Source organism: Capricornis sumatraensis, chromosome 14 (assembly GCF_032405125.1).
Source record: "Capricornis sumatraensis isolate serow.1 chromosome 14, serow.2, whole genome shotgun sequence".
Taxonomy (NCBI): domain Eukaryota; kingdom Metazoa; phylum Chordata; class Mammalia; order Artiodactyla; family Bovidae; genus Capricornis; species Capricornis sumatraensis.
The window spans coordinates 71131752-71149262 of record NC_091082.1 but is presented as its reverse complement, the minus strand read 5'-3'; the positions used below and the strand labels follow the sequence as shown (position 1 = coordinate 71149262).

Sequence of the window (17511 nt, the reverse complement as noted above, 5' to 3'; positions counted from 1 at the left end):
GGGTTTTCAATTTTTTCCTTTCAACATTGCTTTTAATGTTGTGATTCACACTGTCAGCTGAAAATCATTAAATGATCAAGCATTCTGTGATTTGTGGCATATGAGTCAAAAACCGCTCAAAGGACTGAGGGACGCTGCTTATACTAAAGTTTCTTCCATTCTTATCTACTAATATATATGATCATGCTTTCACAGAACTTATTTCTATAAAAACAAAAACCAGAAGTAGTATTGATGCCGAACTGTAACTCATTCTAGCATTAAAGGATATTCATCCACAAATTCATGAAGCAATCCTTAAAAAGAAGAGATCCCCATCCATCTCACTATTTTCAATAGAGATGCATTTTCAATAACATTTGCTTTTTATGTTGTTTTACTCAATTGCATGTGTGTGCATGCATGCTTAGTCATTCAGTCCTGTCTGACTCTGTGATTCCATGGACTGTAGGTTGGCAGGTGCCTCTGTCCATGGGAATTTTTCCAGGCAAGAACACTAAAGTGGGTTGCCATTTCCTACTAAAGGGGATTTTCCCCACCCAGGGATTGAACCAGTGTCTCTTGCATCTCCTGCATTGCAAGGTGGATTCTTTACCACTGTGGCACCCGGGAAGCCCTTAATCAACTGTATATAAGCAATAAAAAATTCAATGCAGAATAAAATTTGAATACCAAGAACGTATATGCATATGTTCTTTTTTCCCTGGCACACAAACTACAGCACATTACATTCAAAAGTCTCTACTTTGCTTCTCTTCTAAGCTTTTATTTCCTATTCACTATCACACTATCCAACCTTGTCTTAGCTTGGTGCTCAGTGGAAATAATTTAATCAAACCATTCATTAATAATGTTGCTGCTGCTAAGTCGATTCAGTCGTGTCCGACTCTGTGTGACCCCACAGACGGCAGCCCACTGGGCTCCGCCATCCCTGGGATTCTCCAGGCAAGAACACTGGAGTGGGTTGCCATTTCCTTCTCCAATGCATGAAAGTGAAAAGTGAAAGTGAAGTCACTCAGTCATGTCCGACTCTTAGCGACCCCATGGACTACAGCCTACCAGGCTCCTTTGTCCATGGGAGTTTCCAGGCAAGAGTATTGGAGTGGGATGCCACTGCCTTAGCTACTCATAATAAAATTAAATATATATAAAAATTAAAAACCCCAAAAGTCTCTACTTTGTTGCTTTTTTTTACACTTAATATATCATAGAGATATCTTCATACCTGTGCATATAAAACTTTTAAAGGGCTGTAAATATATCCATTAAATAACTCAAACATAGCGGTGGGACCTTTCCCTTTAGGCTGTGCCCAGCTGTCTTTTGGGCTTCCCAGGTGGCTCAGTGGTAAAGAAGCCACCTGCCAATGCAGGAGACATGTGTTCGATCCCCGGGTCGGAAAGATCCCCTGGAGAAAGAAATGGCAACCTACTCCAGTATTCTTGCCTGGAAAACCCTATGGACAGAGAAGTCCATGGGGTCATAAAAGAGCTGGACACAACCTAGTGACTAAAGAACAACAATGTCTTTAACCGTCTCCTTGGGTGGATATTTGAGCTGTTTTCATCTTTTGCTATTATAAACAATGTTATAAGGAATATCTTTGTATATGCATCATTTCACTTTGTAAATATAATGGATGGCATTTAAATCTATGAGAATGAGTAAGTTTAGCCCTAACTTTTTACTTGTTTGTTTCTTCACTTGACTACAAACTCCTTTAGGGCAGAGACCAGCTTTACTGAAATCATCAGTTCAGCCCTTGGTATATTAACAAATAAGTAAATGAGACCCACTCACACTGGCTTTCTGTAAGAAAAAATAGAATGTGATGAACTAAACTCCTTCCCAATAATGTTTTACGAGAGACGATTTATTTGAGTAGGGCTAAAAGAAAAAATGGGATGGAGATGGAAGCTGAGTCAACCCATAAAAGAAACCACTAAATGGAAGGGTCCATCTCGCATCCATTTCACGGTTTACACCATTCTATGATCTTCCCACCATTCAGCTCAGAACAGGTTGAAATTTTCAGAAACACTTTTTTTCTGGGAAACTTAGGAAGAAGAAAATCATTAATAAAAAGAGAGGGCATGAGTCTGCACAATTCAGACTTCATGTCTTAGTTTAAAACCAACATCCTTCCAATGCTTAATCTAGGTGACATAGCCTCCTAAGTCCTTATGGTGTTCCTGCTTTCAGCCTCACCTGGTCTGAGGCTGAACAAAGATGAATATTAAATAAGCTGTTTTAAACTTTAAGTAGGAAGTAGATTTAAGCTGGCTCAATGTTCAGGGCTAAAGGCTAAGGATGTATTAAAAAAATTGTTTTTAATTTAAATTTGGCAGCGTTGGGTCTGAGTTGCAGCATGCAGGTTTTCTTTCCATCTTTGGACCTTCCCCCGTGGCGTGGGCTCAGCAGTTGCAGCACAAAAGGTTTAGCTGCTCCGTGGCATGTGGGATCTTAGTTCCCCAACTAGGGATCTAACCCATGCCCCCTGTGTTGCGAGGTAGATTCCTAAGCAATGGACCACCAGGGAAGTCCCAGGAGGGATGTATTTAATCACTCTTGGCTACTGCTTCCTCCTGTTCTCTTCTTGGTTAGAGCTGAGGTCACCCCCTCTAACCTTCAGGATGCTTTGTGGCTTCTGCTTTGTAATTCCTGACTTGCCCTGATGGTGGCCAGTTCAGTTCAGTCACTCAGTCATGTCCAACTCTTTGCAACCCCATGGACTGCAGCAGGCCAGGCTTCCCTGTCCATCACCAACTCTCGGAGCTTGCTCACACTCATGTCCATCGGGTCAGTGATGCCATCCAACCATCTCATCTTCTGGCCTTCCCTTCTCCTCCTGCCTTTAATCTTGCCCAGCATCAGGGTCTTTCCCAATGAGTCCATTATTAGGACAGGATGGTGGCCTGTCCTATTCAAAAGATCCCTTATCTGAGCTTACTGGAACCAACCACCTGCTCTGATCTTTCTTATGCCTTTCACTCCCACTCTTTTTTTTTTTTTTTTGCTACTCCTCTTGGTCACTTTTATGATCCTGAAAGTTCCTGGACCTCTTAGGGCTTCCAGAAGTCACTCTGTTGTGCTGACTCTTTCTTTCCACTTTATTCTGTTTACCTAAAGTATACACACTACCAGCTGTTGCGACTGGTTCTAGCCTTTGGCGAAGCTCTTCCTTCTCTAGACCATGAGGCTGTCCTCCCTGCAACATTGACAGCCCCCACCATTTCCCCCAGGGGTCTTCCCTGAGACACACCAGTTCCTGATGCTTTCCTCTTCCTGTTTCAAAGATGGTGTCTTCCTTGTGGATCACCTACTCAGCTCTTGTTTCCTGCCTGGTGGATAAAGTTCTCAGCAACATTTCCAGGGCAAAGGAGACTGACCTGCTCTGATTTTGGATAAAGTCTCCTGTTTTTGGGTCACCAGCTTCATAGCTTCTTTATATACTCTGGTGACTCAAGTGTGAAGTTCTCAAGGGGATGGCATGTGGTCACTTATCCAGAAACCCATCACTATTATTTCACAGTCATAAAAACACTTTGAATGTAGATTAAAGACAAGATCATTTCTAGGAGGAACAGAAAGGAGTCATTCCTGTATGGGGCCTGTCCTGATTAGACATGTAGGGAGCGTGGACAATGGGGACAGATTTGGTTTTAAACAAAAATAAAGACAGAAAATACAGAAGGAAGCAGCTGGGCAATTTTAAAGAGGGCAGGCATGGTAGGAATGCTGATGAGAGAGAATAAGAATTCTCAAGTGGGAAAGAAAAAAGGCTGTGACTTCTAAGGAGGGAAAAAGAAAGCTAACCTGATGGTTCAGAGCTGAAGAGAAGTCTTTTCGTTCAAAAGCCTCCAGCATCTGCTTTGTCTTTTTTCCCAGGTAGTTATAGGTACTAGAAAGAGAAAACAGCACACACTGTAGGATCAGTAACTCAGCGGGAAGACCCAGCTCTACAAACCCCTCTGAAGCTTAAAAGGGAAAAATATACCAAGCCTTCCAGAAGTCTATTTTTGGGCCCTAATCTATTAAAGGATCAGGTGTCTTTAGCTCTGAATTTTCCAGCAATACTAAGCAGTGCAGAGGAGGCAGTGAACACTAAAGGGAATGAAGAAAAGGGAGGAAAAATACAAAAAGGGTAGAGTTGGAAAAAAGTGAAAGACAGAGGTATATTTGGCAAAGAGTGAATGAGGGCAACACCTGACCCAGGGCACACACAGAGGTGCAATGCTAGATACGAACTGTGGATAAAATGCAATGTCTAAAGTATATCCTAGAAACCTTAAGCTGAGGAACAGGGTGAATGGAGCACCACAGTAAAAGGGAAAAATCCTAGCAGATTACCTCAGTTCTTTGTCAAGTTACATGCTACCTAGAGACTAGTTTCTAATTATAATATTAATACTGATTATAATAATAATATGAGAGACCTCTCATTGACTAGTATATTTCACTGCCTGACATAAACCATGTCTGATCCTCTCAAAACCCTGTGAGGGAGATGTGGTCTCCATTTCGCCGTGAAGATGCTATGCCTCAAAGAAAGGCTACAGAGTTGTCAAGAAGGTTTTCCACCCCTTTGTACCGCCTTCTATTACACTTCAACAAAAACAGAGGTGAGAGTTATCTGATCTGATAAGATGTTCTTGCCATCTTAAAAAAGAAACTCTAACTCTATCAATAGTATCTTAGACTAATCACTAGATTCTTAGAGAAACCAGCAAGGCAGGAGTTTCTTGAAATTCAGAACAAGGATGTTTTCCCAGTTTCTCGTGCAGTAACTCAGGATCAGAGAAGGGTTTTATCTTGTTGTACTGGGAACAGCATATTGTTGGTACTTCAAATATGTAGTCCCTGGAGTCCATACAAGGGATTCCAAGAATGTGAAATTCATATTTTCTCCCAGTAGTAAAATAGGGAAGAATAAAATATAATTGCTGAGGTAAGTTACTTGCAGATGTGAAACACCAGAGTTCACAATATGTTACATGAATGTCTCAGGGGTCTTGGAATGTTGATCATGATTAAGAAGAAATGAAGTGTAACCAAATGTACTTTGCCTTCAGATTATGTTGACAGAATAAAAATGCCTAGTATGAAGGTCAGAAAAAAAAAAGTCAGCAGATCCAGGCATTCAGGTTTCCTCAACAGAAATGGCCTGTGTGACAATGGTTGTTTCAGGCATCCTGGCTCGATGAAAGAGCCATTAAGATTATCCAACTCAACTACTCTTCATCAAAGCCATGCTCACCAAGATATGCTATGAGCTATCACTTTGCTTCCCCTGTACTTTTCCCACTGGGGGGAAAAATACACTTTCAGTTAATACAGATAGTTCAACCTGCTTGCAGGCACATTTCTAATGAATTAGGTTAACATGTGCAGTGGACATGCTCAATCGAACGTCCCAGAGCCTTTTGCTGAGTAGACATCAGGCCATATGATTCTCCCCTCCCAGTTGCAACTGATTGGGCTTTACATGGACATTTGGCTTGGCAGTGCTATCTAGTGACAGCCTGAAATCCCCCAATCAGGCACCATGACTGGCCACGTGCATGCAGAAGCAGAGAAAGCCCGTCTGGAGAGAAGGGAGATAGAGAGATGTCCAAAGACCACAGATGGAGAACAGTCTGCAGTTGAGAGCTTTGCAGTTTGGGGTTCTCATCTTCTCTGACACCTCACTGCATTCCCTCCCCTTGGGGTGTATGAAATTTCCCAGTATTTTACAACTTATCTTCTTTCACATAAGCTAGTTGGAATAGTTTTCTGTTATTTGTAACCAAGTAATTTCTGACAAAGAAGTTCTATGCACGCTTTCAGCTTGTGTGCCTCACCTCTAACGGCAACAGCTGCTTCTTAAAAGAATGGCTGAGCCACTAACAAAGTGTTAAGTGAAAATCAGTCCTTCAGTCACGTCTGCCTCTTTAGACCCCATGGACTGTAGCCCGCCAGGTTCCTCTTCCCAGGGAATTCTCCAGGCAAGAATACTGGAGTGGGTTGCCAGTCTCTTCTCCAGGGGATCTTCCCAACCCAGGAATCAAACCCAGGTCTCTTGCATTAGAGGAGGAGGAGGTAAGAACTTGCTGTTCCCAGTACAAGATAAAAACTTCTCTGATCCTGAGTTACTGTATAAGAAACTGGGAAAACACCCTTGTTCTGAATTTCAAGAACCTCCTGCCTTGCTGATTACTCTTAAGAATCCAGTGATTAGTCTAAGATACTGTTGGTAGAGTTAGAGCTTCTTTACCAGCTGAGCTACCAGGGAAGCCCACCAAAGTGCTAAGCCCTACTTAATTCATTTTCACTGACAATGTGGCAAAGAAGGGCAACTTCTCTTAGAAAAGGTTCACATGCAAGAAATACAACTACTCAGGTGACGAATGGCTCTGGGGGGGGGGGCGGGATTTTACAGTTATGATCATTGGGGAAAACGAGTCCTGCTTACCTGCCCACCGCTCCAGTTGCTCCCATTACCAGAGCACTTAACAGTTGCTGATCAGAAACAAAGATTTTCTTCCATTATGTTTTGACAGATAAAAACATATACTTAGTAAAATATAAACATCATTGAACATACTCTACATAATTACATTCAACTTCTGCTTAATGACAGATTTTTTTTACTATATATTCTTATAACTTTTATCAATAAATTTGCACACTGCAGTGTGTGCAAGGAATAGTCACATAAAGCAGTTTTCTCCCCATTACCCTAGTTCCCCATGCTAGAGAGTGACATCCAAATTGCTGTTAGCCAATAGTACAAATACTGTTCAGTAACCTATTGAGTTATTTCATAATAACGGACAGAATTCTAAGATGGCCTACCTGATCTCTGTTTGTTACTGTTACCCTCTGAATATGTCCCTTTCCTTGAGAGTGGGTGGGACCAATAACTTGCTTCTAACAAATTATGGCAAAAGCCTCATCATGAGGCTATGATAGACTTTTTTCAGTTTTACTGAGGTATAAATAGCAAATAAAAATTTAAAATTATAAAAAAAAAACAGAAACAAAAAACATAATTACTATGATGAAAAAGGAGAAGAGTTGCTACTATATAAGCAGCTACATCAATTGTTTGGGAGGGAAACTAACCCAGCTGGGACATGCCAGGAGGTGACTTACCTCATCCACCCCAAAAAGGAAAGCAAACTGCTGCTGGCGATTCTGATCCACACACTGCCCGAAGTCTAAGAGATCTGTGTCACTGAATTTCAGCCCTTGGAAGCTGGGGATCTTATCCTGAATCCCATCCAACAACTCCTCAGCACGAACTGCTCAAAACAGTAAACATCTTGTTCACCTGCACATCCCGGGAAGTATCGGATGACATCCCATCTAGCCCCATACATCTGTACAGAGCTGCCAGGAGCTGCTCTCAGCTGCACCTGGCTGCAGACTGAACATAGTCACTTGCCCTTGCCTCCTCGTTCGTCTGTACTTGTCAAACTATAGATCTAAATCTTTTGTTCCTTGAACAATAGATGGATATTTATGAAGTGCAACTTAAGTGTTTTCTTTTAAGGAAGTTAAGAGGAGCAGGATTTTTAAAATAGCTTCCTAGGAAATTTCATCTAACTGTAACAGTCTTCACGCTGGAGAAGTACGATAATGATGACAGAAAAGCTAGAAGAAAAATGAGAAGAGATCAGAGTATCTTCCTGTGTGCCAGGCACTGAGTATGTGGCAGGGTACAAAGCCAACTGTCCTAGCGGTGTTTGCAGGCTGTATCTTGCCATATAAGAAGGAGGGGTGTGTGACACAGACCCAGGGTGTCTGCTAGAAGTGCCTAGGGGTCAACTTGTCTTTCAAACTTAAAATATTCCATTATAAGGTAGTGTCGAAGATTGATAAGGACGGACATTTTTTTTCCCCCAGCTATGCTGGGTATTGCAGCATCCAGACTCTAGTTTCAGATGGGCTTAGTTGCCTAGTGGCATGTTGGATCTTAATTCCCTAAACAGGGACCGAACCCACGTCCCCTGCTTTAGAAGGCAGATTCTCAACCACTGGACCACCAGGGCAGTCCCAGGCTGACTTATTTTTGATGAGTGACTTACTTTGGAGCAGTTGGAACTATCTTAGTCAATAGTCTTGTGATTTTGTGACATGGGGTGGGGTGGGATGGGATGGAGTGTGGGAGTGTTAGTGAAGTAGGGTACAATGTGAGGGGTAAAGGGAAAGAAACGTGGAAAGAAGCGGTACTTACTCTTCACCCCGGTCAAGGCAGGAATGTGATAGTAGTAAAATGGCAATGCAGGGGCGGCAGCAGCCACCTCTTTTAGGAAATTAATTAGGACATCTGAAAGAACAGCAGGAAAAGTCATGGTGTGAACAGGTGTAAAACACTGCCTTTCCCCAGGGAAAAATGAGCCACCGAGTGACATGCAACCATCTGTTCCAGAGGCTGAAAATTCTTGACCACACTTACTATCTCTGAGATTGCTACTGCAATTCACTTCATGCGAAGTTTTGTTTCCCTCTCTCCAGAAGGGCCAAAATAAGAGGCTCACCTTCCTACTGTACTAAAATTCTAACAAAAAACTGGTGCAAATCTTCCCACGTACTAAGTCATGAAATACTCTTACAAAAACCAGGAGCCCATCAAACAGGATCCTCTTCCTCTTACCCAGCAGGGTAAGTGTGGTCAGTGAATAGTAAAGACTTTGCATTAAGATCAGAATAAAGTTGTAATTGAGAAAATCCTACAAGGAAAAGATAAAGCAACATCTGCTCAAAATGGGAAGACATGAAAGTAATGGCACATTTCAACCAGAGTTTGGTACTTTTCCCCTTTGGAGAGAAATGTATATTTTTCAGAAGAGAGTTCAGTTTGGTTTACTGAAGACCTGGGGTTTCCTACATCATCCAATTTAAACTTTAACAGGAACTTCACTGCTGTTTATATAGGTATTTATGATAAATCCAGCAAGACTGCTTACATTTGGATGCCAGTGAATAGTGGGAGAAGAAATCCAATGTACTTCATCTGAATGCTGTGGTGATGTTTTCTATCTATGATTAATATTTCTGACATAATTATGTATTTTTTGTCTTTTGTGTAAAGTATTTATGCAAGAAAAATGAAAAACCATGTTAAAAAACTTTTAAAATATTCATGCTAAATTTCCGAATGTAGTATTTAAATTATTTGTCTATATTAACAACTATTTTCTTGCTACCAATAAATATTTATTTAGCTGCATGCAAATAACATCTTGTGCTTTTAATCCTTTTTAATTTGTATTGTAATTTTGCTAACCAAAAGAATTAAAAGGACTCAGTACACTTGGAAACCACAAATAGTTTCCATAGAGAAAACAAGAACTTGATATTTTGAAAGCAATGGATATTTCTGTGAAATCTTTTTTCCAGTTCATCACTTACTCACTTGAATAGTACATGTAGTCTCAAAATGCCCATCACTTATATTCCTCTTTTTTTTTCTGGAGAAAAATGGTCTCATGCTTTGCCATGTAATCTGACACTCTACACAACTGATTGGACAAGAAGTGGACACCTGACCCAAACACAGGCACCTGTAGGTTGACCCCGGGCTTGGTGAATGACCTAATCAGATTACTTGGCAAAAGAGCCAACGTCCTTTAATGGAGTCTTTTCTCCTATGGATCCAGGAAGTCTGAAAATTCCGGAGAATTACTATGCCATGGCGGTCTCATGCCGTGAGATTCTTCACGGCAGTTCATAGGATTTTACTTCCATGAGTTAAATACAAGCATTTGGAATGACGGCATAAAGAAATGGAACATGTGTGGCATTGTGAGTTTAGACCTATCTACCTACCTTTGTTCCATGGCTTGAGAAAGAAAGGTGCAATGACAGCGATGCCATCGGCTCCTATTTCTGCTGCATGTTGGGCCTTTAAAAGAAGAAAGACCATTGGTCACAGTTCCAATGCGGGTGAGTGTGGGGGTTGCTCCACACCAACAAGCAATTCTCAAACACCAGCTGGGTTTCCTACAATTCAAGTCAACTCTGACACTATCTATCTGGAGATGGAATCAGCTTCCACGAGTTAAGGGCTCAGTCCCAAAAGACCAGCCTCCTGTGCTGAGTTGCTCATTCAGAACCAACTCTTTGTGACCCCATGAACTGTAGCTCGCCAGCCACCTCTGTCCATGGGGATTCTCCAGGCAAGAATACTACCCTCACATCAAATGCCATGTTATCCTGTGCTCCTGACCTACGGGCTGTAGATTGGAGGTGTCAATGACCCCCTCCAAGGATCAAATAATTTGCTAAGGTGTTTCACAGAAATCAGAGAAATGACTGACTGAGGAGACCACTGTCTACTTTATCTATATCTAAAGTAGGATGTGACTCAGGAACAGCCAGATCAAGGAGATGCACAGGGCCGGGGCGGGTAGGGCCTAGAGCTTCCGCATGGCCTCCCAGGGCACGTCTCCCACATCCTCCCCAAGTCTCTACACGTTCACCAAACTAGGCGGTCTGTGAAATCCATCCTTTGGTATGTTTAATGAGGTTTTACTACATACGCATTATTGGTTATATCACTGGCCATTGGTGACTGGTGCAAATTCCAGCCCCTTTCCCTCCCTGCAGGGAGAGAGCTGAGAATGAAAATTCCAACCCCTTAATTCACTTGCTTGGTGTTCTTGGCAACCAGCTCCCAACCTTAAGTGCTTTCCAAAAATCACCTCATTAACGTAACAAGAGACACTTTTATTGTTCTCATCTCTGGGAATTCCAGGGGTTTTAAGGAGCTCAGTGCCAGAAATGGGACAAAAACCAAATATATAAGATCTTATGGAAAAAAAACAAATGATTTTTCGGCCAATTCAATATATTTCTTGTTATAAACCACAATATCACAACTATCCTGAGTAAGAGATTTATTATATTCACCTCTAACTTAGATACTAGAGGTTAACAACAGACTTTGTTTAATAATGTCATTACCAGGAAAATCCCAGGTTGCTAAGTAGAGACCTTTGGAGGAGGTGAGCTGTGTATTTAACTTGAACCTTCCGAGGCATTGTCACTACAAAAAAAATCTTGCTATGGAGACATGAGCAGCTTGTTTTGATAAACTGTAACTGTTAATGATAGCAAAACTTGCAAAAGTCATTGCTCTTCCAGTGTTCAGCCCGTTGGATGATACCGACTTTCCTCTCCAAAGATACAATAGTCACAGTTCAAAATTTATATTACAGACTGGAAATGTTAGGGACAGAGTAAAGGGACAAAGCAGGTGATTAAATAGTTAATGCCACTAGTGGAGTATAAGTAGACAAAAATGGGAGACCTCTGTAAGTTAATGATTACTCCGGAAAGCAGGTTTGCTTACCCACAAAAGCAAGCATGCTGGCTTTGCAGCAGAAGCGTGAGACGTGACCAAAACAATAAAACAACTGCAATAGTAGGAAAGAGCTGGACACGACTGAGCGACTGAATAACAACAATTGTAAGACCTACGCCGTGCCCAGTGAGCTCCGTTGTTAGGACACACTCTTTGCACCCATGAAAAACACTAATTTGTGTACCTAGCTTGACCATGAAGGGATAAGAAAACTCCCCTGCCCAACCTGAAGGAGGAACTGATGTTGGGAGCATGATGTCTATTCAAGAAAGACAAAGAAGGTCTTCTCCCCCTCCCCACTTCTCCTCTGATTATAAGACTATAGCCCGGTAATCTCTTGCCCACTCTCTCGTGTAAGCCTCACAAGCATCCTATTCGAATAAATCACTTCTTAGCTATCATTTTGCCTCTTGATGAAATCTTTCTGCACTGAGACATAAAGGCCTGGAGCTCTTCGGAATACCCTTCACGCCGTCCTGAAATGCCACAATGGTTTCAGCAATGCAGTTGAGAAAGTTTGAGTAGAAAGATTATACACATCACAGAAGACACGGTGCTACTCTTCTGACATTTTCTCACATTATCTCAGAAAAAATGAACATTTCTTCCCACTGAGCCCTCATAACTTTTTTTGTATGTATTTCAAGTAGAGTACCTAAGCCTACCACATTGTAAGATAGTTGCATATGGTTACTGGTCTCCAGCTAGAGTTAATTCCCTGAGGGTAGGATGTCAGATCTTACTGACTCTTGTGTTCAGATCAGTCATGGTGCTGAACACATTGCAAGTACCCAGTGGATGTGTGAAACACGCCGCATTACCTAAAAGGAGCATCACATTAACCATGGATATCTGTATCTAATAGATGTGATTAACTTTCTGCAGAAGTAAAGCAGAAGAGTCAAAAAGAGACTGGAATATAGTCTAAAGACCAGTCAAGGACACTGGACAGAATTTCAGTAATACAGGATTGAAATGGGACATATTTGAATCATTCAGTACACTGTTTAGGACAAGAGTAGTAGGGTAACCTTAGGCAAAAGGAAGGACAAAAACCACTTCATAGATAGCTGATGGCAGTGCCCATTCAGGCATCATCCAATGGAGATTTATGTCTAAGCAGATGCCAATATTACTGTCTCTTTCGCAAGATTATCCCACAGCAGGGGATTAATCTTTATGCTAGGATTATCTTTATACTATTCTAATATTGAGCCCACTCCAGTGTTCTTGCCTGGAGAATCCCAGGGATGGGGGAGCCTGGTGGGCTGCTGTTGCTGGGGTCGCACAGAGTCAGACACGACTGAAGCGACTTAGCAGCAACAGCAGCAGTATTGAGCCCAATGAACAACATTGGCTCTCATGTCATGATATGACAATATTTTAAAATTTATGAATATTTAAAATATTTAAAATATTTAAAATTCCAGGTTCGGTCCCTGGGTTGGGAAGATCCCCTGGAAAAGAGAACGGCTACTCACTCCAGTGTTCTTGCCTGGAGAATCTCATGGACAGAGGAGCCTGGTGGGCTACAGTCCATGGGGTCGCAAAGGGTCAGACATGACTGAGCAACTAACACCTCTTCCATCGGAGAAAATGGCAATTGAAAGGAGAAGGGGGAGAAGAAAGATTTCCTCCATTATACTACCTTACTTGAAAGACCAACTGTAGGAACAACAAATCAAAAAGAATAAACCAAGTTTTCAAGTTCTGATTCTAGGCTTACTAAGCAGTCATTCAGTCGTGCCTTCACTTGTGGCTTGCCTAAGAGTATTGAATTGCAGTTTTGCAAGTATATAGTATGCATCCCATTTCTAAATTCAATTAATAGGGTTTTCTCTAACAGTGCAATGGTTAAGACTCTGGGCTTCCACTGCAAGGGGCATGGGTTCAATTTGTAGTAAGGGAACTAAGATCCCAAATACTACATCAGGGCCAAAATAAATAGATAAATAGACAAATAAAACCTAACTAATTAATTCAAATAACAGGAAATAGAATCAAACAAGGGCTTCCCAGGTGGTGCTGGTGGTAAAGAATCTGCCTGTCAATGCAGGAGATGCAGGAGATATGGGTTGGATCCCTGGGCCAGGAAGATCCCCTGAAGGAGGGCCCGGCAACCCACCCAGGTATTTTTGCCTGGACAATCCCATGGACAGGAGAGTCTGGCAGGCTACAGTCCACGGGGTCGCAAAGAGTTGGACACAACTGAAGCGATTTTGCATTCATGCTTCTGCTGCTGCTGCTGCTGCTAAGTCGCTTCAGTCGTGTCCGACTCTGTGCGACCCCATAGATGGCAGCCCACCAGGCTCCCCTGTCCCTGGGATTCTCCAGGCAAGAACACTGGAGTGGGCTGCCATTGCCTTCTTGATCAAACAAAACCCACAAGAAGATGCTGGAGTTAGATCGGGTCATTGTGCTTCTTGGAATTAGAGCTTCAAAGTTATGTGGACAAAGAACGTCTCTGCCATTTCAGTAAACAGTGTTTCGACCAAACTGCCATCAGCTGCTGCAGCCAGCAGGTCAGGGTGCCCTGAGGAGAACTCAGGATGGAGAAAAACATGCATATCAAAGGAACGGTTTCAGTAAGCCTGCATGCACTTTCCCATACAAAGAAAAGCACGAAAATAATTAACTTGAAATGTACTTTTGTGATAAGCTATAATCTTTTGATGTTCAACTACATGGTTTATTTTTGTTTTTTTTCAGCCAGAAACTCCTACACATCCAGGTTCTTCCCTTGCCTCTTTGGAACAGTCCCTTAGAGCTAGCTGAGTGGCTGAACCCCAGGCCTGAGTCCTCAGTTAAGGACGCTGATTAAAATATAATTCTTGCCTTTTAGGCTGCACATTTTTTTCAGTCAACAGTTGACTGACAGCAGTCCAGTCTACAGTATATCTGGGCTTTCTTTACTTACTCCACTCACAAAGGCTTCAAAATCACCACACCATTTACTTTTCTGCTAGCAACTTTTAACTCCTTCCTCCCTTGCCACAGTTTTACTGCACCTAACCTGCTCACCTCTAAACCCAGAGCAATGTAACTCTTTGCATTCTTGTTCCTATGTTCTAATTGAAGAGTGTGCCTAGAAGAAAATTCCCACAGCTGTGTTGAGTGGTGATGGGACAAACTGAAGACGTACAACATTAGTTGGTTTTTAGCACTGCTGGGGCTATCCTTTTAAAAAAATTTAATTACTTTAAAATTTATTTTTCAAAATTGTGACTTAGAAGAATGCACCACTGGGAATTCACTGGTGGCCTGATGATTAGGATTCCAGGATTTCGTTGCTATGGCCTGCATTCAATCTCTGGTCGGGGAACTAAGATTATACAAGCTGCACAGTGAGGTTAACTATTTTTAAGTGTACAGTTCAGTTTTCTAAATATATTCACATTGTTGAGAAACAGATCTATAGAACTTATTCATCCTGCAAATCTGAAACTTGTGGAAGGAGTTGTCAATAGGAACTTTAGGGCTCCATCCTGTTAAACTGTGAACTGTGCTGACCCTGCTGACCACAACAAAAACAAGCAGCAGCAGTAGCTATCTGTTGAGAAAGGCATCTTGCGGTAATGTGCAGAAATGTGTCTTTACTGATAATAAGTGAGACACACTTGGTTAATCGCTTAGTCGTGTCCAACTCTTTATGACCTCATGGACTGCAGCACAACAGGCTTCCCTGTCCTTCACTATCTCCTGGAGTTTGCTCAGACTTATCTCCATTTGAGTCGATGATGGCATTCAACCATCTCATCCTGTGTCACCCCTTTGTCCTCCTGTCTTCAATTTTCCCCAGCATCAGGGTCTTTTCCAATGAATTGGCTTTTTGCATCAGTGGCTAAAGAGTTGGAACTTCAGCTTTAGCAACGGTCCTTCTAATGAACATTCAGGGTTGATTTCCTTAAGGATTGATTGGTTTGATCTTCATGCTGTCCAAGGGATTCTCAAGAGTCTTCTCCAGCACCACAGTTCGAAAGCATCAATTCTTCAGCGCTCAGCCTTCTTTATGGTCCAACTCTCTCATCCATACATGACTACTGGAAAAACCACAGCTTTGACTAGATGGACCTTTGTCTGCAAAGTGATGTGTCTGCTTTTTAATATGTTGTCTAGGTGTGTAACAGCTTTTCTTCCAAGGAGCAAGCATCTTTTAATTTCCTGGTTGCAAGTCACTGTCTGCAGTGATTTTAGAGCCCAAGAAAATACAGTCTATCACTGTCTCTATTTTTCCCCATTTATTTGCCATGAAGTAAAGGAGATCAGTCCTGGGTGTTCTTTGGAAGGACTGATGCTAAAGCTGAAACTCCAATATTTTGGCTACCTCATGCGAAGAGTTGACTCATTGGAAAAGACTCTGATGCTGGGAGGGATTGGAGGCAGGAGGAGAAGGGGACGACAGAGGATGAGATGGCTGGATGGCATCACCGACTTGATGGACTTGAGTTTGAGTGAACTCCGGGAGTTGGCGATGGACAGGGAGGCCTGGCGTGCTGCAATTCATGGGGTCGCAAAGAGTCGGACACGACTGAGTGACTGAACTGATGGGACTGGATGCCATGATCCTAGTGTTTTGAATATTGAGTTTTAAGTCAGCTTTTTCACTCTCCTCTTTCACCTTTATCAAGAGGCTCTTTAGTTTCTCTTTGTTTTCTGCCCTTAGGGTGATATCATCTGCATATCTGAGACACACTTGACCAGTCAGTAAATTGTAACCGAAAAAAAGGAAGAAGATATGGACCTCCCAATCAGAGCTCTTGGCAAATAACTTATGGAAATTAAGTGTACTTCTCTGTTTTCCTTTAAAGACTCCTGACTTTTGGTTCCCAGAGGGGCACTGTTCTGGTGGCTGCTGGAATCCGTGCTCCCTGGATTGTAACTCTAAGACCCCAAGTAACCATAAATTTATTTTCTATTGTCTGTGAGTTTGTTTCTGTTTTGTAAATAAATTCATTTGGGTATCATTTTTTTAGATTCCACCTATAAATTTGACTTACTTCACTTAGTATGATATTCTCCAGGTCCATCCATGCTGGATTAACAGATACACACTACTTCACACAAAACAGATTAACAACAAGGAAGAGTATAGCACAGGGAACTTGTAATAATCAATATCTTGTAATAATCTATAATGAAAAAGAATCTGAATATATATTCTTTATATACACATCCGATCCAATTTGCAAAAGAGAAAACACAGTTGCATCACTTGAAGTTCACAGCGACGCAGACAGGCCGCACTGCTGTCGTTTGTGCTTGTTTGACAGTTAGCTAATACCTAAGTAACCTCAATCTCAAGACGACTAAATTCTACCAAGGTCTATTTGAAATTAATCCAATCAGGGATGTAAGTAAATGTCCAGGGAATAAAATTTAAGGTTCAACCAAACAATAGATTTCTGAAGGTAATAACTGTTTAATCTAGTGTGTGTGTGTGTGTGTGTGTGTGTGTATAAAACTGAATTACTTTGCTGTATACCAGAAACTACAACACTGTAAATCAACTATACTTCTATCTAAAACAAGATCCCAAATAAATGCATTTCTTTGTTTTACAGCCTGCTGCTTTTTCTCAGACAACAAACTCTATTCCCATTAAATGACTCTTCTTTCCCCCTCCCACTAGTCCCCAGTAACCACCATTCTAATTTCTGTTTACGTGGATTTGACTACTTTGGATACCTCATAACGTAAGAGGAATAATATAGTATTTGTCCTTTAGTGACTGGCGTATTTCACTTAGCACAATGTCCTCAAGGAGGTTCATCCATACTGCAGCATGTGACAAGATGGATTTGCTTCCTTTCAATATTGAATAATATTCCATTGTATGTATACTATATTCCACCCTTTCTTTATCCATTCATCTATCCATGGGCATCTAGGTTGCTTCGACCTCATGAACAGTGCTGCTATAAACATGGGTGGGGGCAAGCTTCTTCTGTCTAAACTTTCTCTTCCGTTCTGCAGGCATTAATTCTCAGTTTTTACCACTTCTCATGTCTGAACACTCACTCCATCTCCTTTAGGCCCAGCAGATGGTCTTGCCTTTTACTTCCCAGAGAAAACTGAGGTTGGCTCAAGTTAAGTTCCTTACCTGCAAGCCAGATAGCTCCATACCCATCCTTACTTTGCCCAATAGAAGAGGTGCCTCTGTC

At 41.7% G+C, this 17511-nt stretch overlaps 1 protein-coding gene across 6 annotated transcripts in view; it reads right to left on the bottom strand.

Moving 5' to 3' along the window:
* NPL (N-acetylneuraminate pyruvate lyase) overlaps nt 1–17511 on the bottom strand; it is a 44458-nt gene that overhangs the window by 6933 nt on the left and 20014 nt on the right. For 4 of the 6 annotated variants that reach the window (XM_068985878.1, XM_068985881.1, XM_068985879.1 and 1 more), the window contains 5 exons: nt 9814–9889; nt 8219–8311; nt 7135–7283; nt 6452–6519; nt 3817–3901 (listed from right to left, as the gene is read on the bottom strand). In XM_068985878.1, the coding sequence (XP_068841979.1) occupies nt 3817–3901; nt 6452–6519; nt 7135–7283; nt 8219–8311; nt 9814–9889 (471 nt within the window). The remainder of the gene's footprint in view (nt 1–3816; nt 3902–6451; nt 6520–7134; nt 7284–8218; nt 8312–9813; nt 9890–17511) is intronic. The other 2 variants (XM_068985880.1, XM_068985882.1) reach the window with 2 other exon arrangements.